The 7,026-nt window shown below is 37.0% G+C and overlaps 1 protein-coding gene across 1 annotated transcript; it reads right to left on the reverse strand.

The window, feature by feature from the left end:
- Nucleotides 1-2,369: 2,369 nt before the first annotated feature.
- LOC113352705 (clumping factor A-like) lies at nucleotides 2,370-3,086 on the reverse strand. The gene is made up of 2 exons (XM_026596495.1): nucleotides 2,930-3,086; nucleotides 2,370-2,812 (listed from the first exon to the last, which is right to left on the reverse strand). Exons 1-2 carry the CDS (start codon nucleotides 3,084-3,086, stop codon nucleotides 2,370-2,372), a joined length of 600 nt encoding a protein of 199 aa, XP_026452280.1.
- Nucleotides 3,087-7,026: the final 3,940 nt, after the last annotated feature.

Below are 7,026 nucleotides of genomic sequence, written 5' to 3' on the forward strand. Positions count from 1 at the left end.
GATCGTTGAACTTGGGAGATCGAATTAACACACAAAGCAAAGAAAATAAATTAACTTAACAATAATTTTTAGCCAAACACGAAAAAGAAGAAATTACACAATGTCGTCTGTTAATGCTTGTACAGGAAGGAGTATCGGTTGAATGAGTGCAGATTTAAAAAAAGTCTTGTGTAAGGTAAATTCTTTTTAGTTTTTATTTTATTCTTCCCTTATTTAGTATAATGATCAAATACGGTAAAAATATGTATCGTTAATTACAGATAACGCAACAAGAATGTGTCGCCGGCGTATTGGCAGGCACAGAGGGCGCATGGGATTTCTGGCACAGACGATAAACACTAATTTCAACATGTAAGAGGGGATTTTTCTGCGTTTGTGCTCTCTTTTGCCTTTCTTTCTCTCCTTGTTTTAGGCTGATGTGGGTTGTATTTTTAGTGCTAGCTCGGCACTCATATAGTTTTTTTACGGAAAATGGATCAGTTGTCCAAATATTTTTAAATCACGGTTTAAATGGACGAGTAAAAAATAGTTTGGGTGAAATGGTCAAATTAAACTGGATACATTATGTGTAAATTAAAAATAAGAAAAAATATTTGAAAATGGGGATGATGAAACTGGTTACATCGTGCCTGTTTTTACATTTTTGTCCATTTAAACAGTATCAAAATCTAACTGTCCATTTCACCCAGTAATTGTTGATTTTGATCTTTTTAATCAATTTCGTGTTTTTTTTTATTGTTGAATGAATTTTATTTTTTCCAAAAAAATATTTAAGCATTGATTAAGAACCATAGCCAGCTAGCCAAACAGAACATAATTTCGTTTATTCCATTGATCCATCCATCAATCAATCAATCACAGCTAACTTTTATATATTAACCAACTTTTGGCACCAGTACTACGGTGTTGCTCTCAACCCAAACACGAACTCTGTCCTTCATGTAGGCCATATCTGTTATGGTACCAACTAAAAGGATCATAACCTCAATGTGGATTTTCTTTGTCGATTGTCTCCTTTGAAATGTCTCCTAAACTCCCAACTAGTTCCGGCCACTGTCTTAACCTCATCAATGTCTCCTAAACTATGAGTTAAGTATGTATAAAACTTCGACAGACAAGCTGAGTCTTGACAGTTAGTGTACGTAAGAATTCGGGTGACTCAACGTTTCGGCAATTTGTTTAACACCTATCTAATTGATTCCCATTTCATATCTAATTGATTCCCATTTCATACTGGACACCTACCAAAGACTCAACCCCGTCTTACTTTATAGCGCGCACGTATAAAGGATATCCTGCATGTGTTCCCGTTTTAAAACATATCTAATTGATTCCCATTTCAAATGGTATGTTCACTCAAGAAAAGGATATCCTGCATGTGTTCAGAAAGGGTCGCGTGTCTAGTGTGCATGTCCACGCATACTTGTAGGCAGCCGCACATTGACTTTTGAGAATTTTTGTTCAACTAAATGATACATTGTAGCATTTGATATGTTTTAAAACACCCATCAAACGATAAAGCATTTTGTTTTCGGAAAATGGTTCATTTGTACAAAGATTTTTAAAACATGGTTCAAATGGACGAGTAAAAATTAGTATGAGTGAAATGGATACCAAAAACATAGCAAGGAACTCCGCAATAGAGAAGAAGAAACTCTTTAGAAATTCTCTCTCTTGAGCCGCTCTGCAATGTCACTCTAACGTTGGCTCTCTGGCCTCTGTTCATGCCCAATATCTCTGAAGCTCTTCACCTGAGATTCAACCTTACTAGCCCTCAACAATTCCTTTCTTTCAGTGTGATTTTCCCAAGCAGTCCTATTATCTATAGATCTTTGTTACTCATCACTAGAATTTTATCAACAGTGTTATTCGAATTGAAATTCAACAATTATAATTACAAGCATTTCTTAAGCAGTAATCAGTTCACTGAGAATTACATAAAGAGTTTTCAATCTCAATTTCAGTACTGTAAGCTCACTCAGTTATCAAACTCTCAAAAGAAAAAAGTCCTAAATTACCAGTACACATTCTTAAAACAACTTCATCAAAATATCATAACCCAAAACCCTGTCACCACACACCATTCCCATAAGCTTGAAAAATCTATAACCCCTTTAAACTTTACATACTTAAACCAAGAAATTTCCAAGTACCATGCTACTTGTTCGCAAAATCAGTATAAAAGAAAATCAAACACCGGCCTAACCAACTTTCAAAACAAAAAGAGACTTGTCATCATATGCACCAACATCAAGAAGAGTAGAAGGAAGGAAAGTTACCAGAAAAGCTGCTTAGCAAAAAACTTGTTGTTGTTTTCAGGACTTATGCAATTCCTGAAAATCTAGCCTTTCCTAATAACTATGATGAGATTACCACCAATCTTCTTCATCAGTATCTAGTCCCTCTTCACCATAGTTCTCACTATCACTGTCAGATGATGCAGGAGAAGTCCCAATGGAAGATGATTCATCATCACTATCCTCATCCCCTTCCTCCCTTTCTTCCTCAGTTGTCTCAGCATCGAGATCAGCCATTCGTCGGCTTATCCTTACCCCAACAGGCTCACCCTCACTCATGGTACGTGCAAAAATCTTGGGATTGGAAAGTTCATATTCAAACCGACTTCTCGTCTTCCCATCATGATAAGATTTCATCCTTCTCTTATCCTCTGCAGCATCTGAATCAAGGTCACTGGTGTTTACCTCCTCCACTTCATACTCCCCTCCATTTAAAGCCTTGGAATCACTTTCTGTTGCACTTTCATACCTTGGGGTCTTGGCTTGCTTCTCAGCCTTCTCTTCATCCTTCCGTTCTTGCCATTATAAAAACTTGGGTAGCCATGCATTGTAGAGAGTTTCAAATTTCCGTTTCTTCTGTTCTTGAACAGCCTCCTCTGCCTCTCTCTGACGAGTTTGCTCTTGAATTCAACGATCAATTTCATAATGTGTGTCATCTCTCAATCGCTGCAATTCCATTATACTTAAAGAAGGGAGAACCAATTTGGCTCGTACAAATTCAGGTGTTTCTGGTGGTGCAATTAAAAGATTTCCATCCGAATTGGTTGAATTCTGGACAGGATCAGCCATACTCTCAAATTAGTTTGCTAAACATAAAACTTTCCTCTTCTGTCAAAGATTTCTCAGAAAGTGATAATCTCTCTGCTAATTACCCCTTTAAATACCCAATTGTGCCCATTCAATTCCATTTATGGCGCTTAGTTAACTGTCATGTCTCTTTGTTTACCACGCCCATTCAAAGCCATGTGTATCCCCTTCACTCTAATAACCATTATTACCCTATCAAGACCTATTTTCAACACCTAATATTCATTAAGACCTTTACCTTTTTTGGAACTTCCATTAAGGGAGTATCTGGTGGGTTACCAAACTTTGATATTTATCTGTGGGTTCTAATTAACACTTTATGTTTTATGCATACTAGGAGATGGCAGCACCAGTTGGGAGGCATCACCGCAACCCGGGGCATATTAGACAGTAACATCTCTAGTCTATCTATCAAACCTAACCACCCAGCAAGCACTCAAAAACTTTCCCCTTATCACCCATCCAAACAAAAAACTTTCCCCCTCTTTTCTACCATTATTACTTTTGGCAGTTTACATCATCACTTAAATGTCATCATGAATAATTTAAAACCAAATAAATACTCAACAACCCATATCCATGTCACATATCCTCAATCCAATCTGCATCAATTGTTACAACAAGGTACTATTAGATACATCTTCTTGTAGCTCTCCCTCCATAATATTCACGTGAACACTTTGTTTCAAAACCAAACTCAAAAGTATGGTAATGATAATGACATTCCATATGTCAATCCACTCCCCCAAAGCAGAACCTGCAACTCTCCTACAACAACCTTACACCAAAACTCTCCTGAAATTTTATCTGAATATGGTCAACAACTTTCTCATTCCTTTTCTAAGGTTTAAATTCAAAAACAAACAAATCCCTCCTGCCTTTCCCTCTTCCACATTGCCTGTTACCTTTATCAAAACAGTATCATAAAGAGATACTTCTCTCTATCTCTATAGTTTGTATTAGTTACTTGGAATTCTGATCTCAATCAAGTTATATTTTTATATATCCATTGTTCTTATACTATGGAAATCCCCTCTTTTTCAGAGAATTCCCAAAACTTGAATCTTGAAATTCAAACTCTCTCAAACCAGGTGTCTGAAAAGTTAAATCTTCATTCTTCTCTTACAAAACCAGTCTTCATTGGTAAGAAAGTTGTCCTAGCAGAACCTGATACTAACTGGAAATTGTGTATGGAAGGATATGTTTGTTGTGAAACTCTGATCCTAACCTCCTCAATCACATATTACATCTGCAACAATTGGCCACTAGCTCAACACCCTACTGTCACTACCTTCAATGGTCAGAGGAACAAAGTTCTTATTCGTTACTTATCTGAAGAGGATTTCAATAGAATCAATTCTCAGAAACCTTGGTTTGTCTGTGTTATCTAATGGTGCTAAAAGTTGTACCAATTGAAGGCTGACCACCAAATCACCAACTTTTCTTTAATGAAGAAATTATGTGGTTCATCTTGTGTAACATCCCCAATGAACACACAGAATTTGAAAATCTTAAGCTCCTCACTCTAAATATGGGAGAACTCATAGAAGCCCAAAATCCTTTTAGTAAACATCCTTTTAATAAGAATGTCAAGGTCTGCATTAGAATTCCAGTTCATAAAGCACTACCAACAGGCATCCCGCTTTTCATAAATGGTAGGAACGAACCTTTTCTTAATGAATGTAGACATATCAGAGTTCCAAGATATTTCTGTAACTCCTGTCGCATCCTTGATCATAAAGATCAAAGCTGCCTTGCTTGGAAACTAAAGAAAAAGAAGATTAAAGATTTGGATTCTCGCTGCAGTGATTACACTCTTCCAAGTATCTCAAAGTTAATGATGCCTTTGGCAGTTAAACATGTAACTCCTTCCCCTGCTGTCAACACTGACACTAACATGCAACACTCTGAAGTCATACAAGATACTCAAACGGGATCGACTGCAATTGAAGTGAGTGCCAAAGGAAAGACTGTAGTTGTTGATGAAAGAATGGAAAACACTAATCAGAAAAGATTGTCAAACATTTTTCAAATGGGCCCCCTTGTCAATAGATCCACTACCCTGAAGATCTTTGATTAGCCCTGTTCAAAAACATCCAACTCAATTGGAAAATGGCCTGCCAATTATCTTAAATCAAGTTACTACTCAAAATATTATTGTTGGTGCTTCTATTACTGGTTCTGAGTCTACTCCAAATGGACCAATTCGTACTACCAATTCTTCAAGAAGGTTCAAAACTGCTGCTCTCCCAAATACCAGCTCTATAATCACCAGAGGAGCAGGAAATTCCACTGAACAAGAAGTTATAGCAAATCTCAAAAGGAAGATCAATCCAAGGTCTGGCTTAAGAAAACGCACCAGAGCTAATTCCAATGTTGCCAGTCTAGCGGTTATCCCCGAAGAACAAACCTCTACCGAGCCTGATTATGCTCAACTGTGCACTCCAATTACCAACCTAGGTGAACTACCAGACATAGATCTCTCAAGCTGCACTCCCAATACCCAACCTATCTTCAACTCCTTTGGTAGCTACAACGTTCCTGCTGATAACTCTCGAAGAAGCAATGATGTCCGAACAATTCCCCTCTCAATGCTGCCGGTTCTAGTCTCAATTCCTCCCAAAGTTCTTCCCAAAGTGGTGATGGTTCCAATGCCTCTCTTGGTGGTGGGTATGACTCAACTTCTCAGGTAAATCACATACCCCATCATCTTATTCTTGATAATTCAAACTCTGCTTTTAACCAATCCCCTGTTAACAACATAAACTTAATAGCATGGAACCTTAAAGGATTTAGAAAAAAATATGCAAACAAAGAACTTAATATGTGTAGCGCCCCCTAAGATAGCAACTGCCTAATCCAAGAGATTAACTAAATAAAGAGGCACTAAGAATCTAAATTATTTACTTAAACATTCAATTAAGAAATCTGCTACAAAACTTAACCCAAAATCTAGCCCCGCTCTGAATTATATTCATACAAGAAATCCTCTCAAATGATACATATACAATAGTCGTTTGGTTTACAAATAGAATATACAACATAATAACATAACGGAAGTTAAATAATAACAGACTCAACTCCTCGAAGCTTTCGCTGCGCAACTCTGATCTATCTCTGAAATTGAAAGTGGAAATGGGTGAGCACATCATCCCTAAAAGGGGTGCCCCGTAGGAATAACAACTAGCTTTCAAGTAATCATTATTATGATTCGATGACAATGCAGGTTTTATCGAAAGTCGATAATACACGAAAAAACAGTAAAACACAAAGTAGAAACTTCTTCAAAGACAACCATAAATAACAGTAAACATCCATGTATGAGATGTGTGTTGCGTCACATAAGGGAAGAATAATATTTGTGCTAACCACACTCATTAGCGGTGTATCGCCCTAACTATAGAATACTGATATACAAAGGAAGAATAATATTTGTGCTAACCACACTCATTAGGTAATATTGCGGTGTATCGCCCTAGCCATAGAATACTGATATTGTGTCAGCACATATCTCATACCACATAGAGCACACAAAGATATGCATGAATTTCACAACACCAAGATTGATTTGTAAAACCATAATGAATACAAGAGAGTTCGTTATCGATTCCCACCTCTTTTGATGACAAGCCTCGCCTACCTCGAGATCCGCGATCCGCTGGTTCATCCTTGAGTCGATCGTTATTAATATGGACTAACTGTTAATCACACAAGAAGTCTAAGAAACTAGCCACCAAAATGGCTCACACAAGAATCATACAAGTCTAACTAATGGTTCTAAGACCATTATGATATCTTATTCTCTATCTTTAACATAGCAAAGATTTATTAATATGATCCATTAGTCCGTTAGATAATACTTATGAATATCTACAACTTTGTAAAAGAAGTCAAAGGTTAAATCACACAGTAAAGGTCCAAC

This window comes from Papaver somniferum, chromosome 2, assembly GCF_003573695.1.
Source record: "Papaver somniferum cultivar HN1 chromosome 2, ASM357369v1, whole genome shotgun sequence".
NCBI lineage: Eukaryota > Viridiplantae > Streptophyta > Magnoliopsida > Ranunculales > Papaveraceae > Papaver > Papaver somniferum.

Coding starts and splice junctions, on each gene's coding strand:
- LOC113352705 (XM_026596495.1), bottom strand. CDS start 3,086: ATGGCTGATCCTGTCCAGAATTCAACCAATTCGGATGGAAATCTTTTA. Junction 2,813..2,929: donor CACACATTATGAAATTGATC/GTTGAATTCAAG, acceptor TATAATGGCAAG/AACGGAAGGATGAAGAGAAG.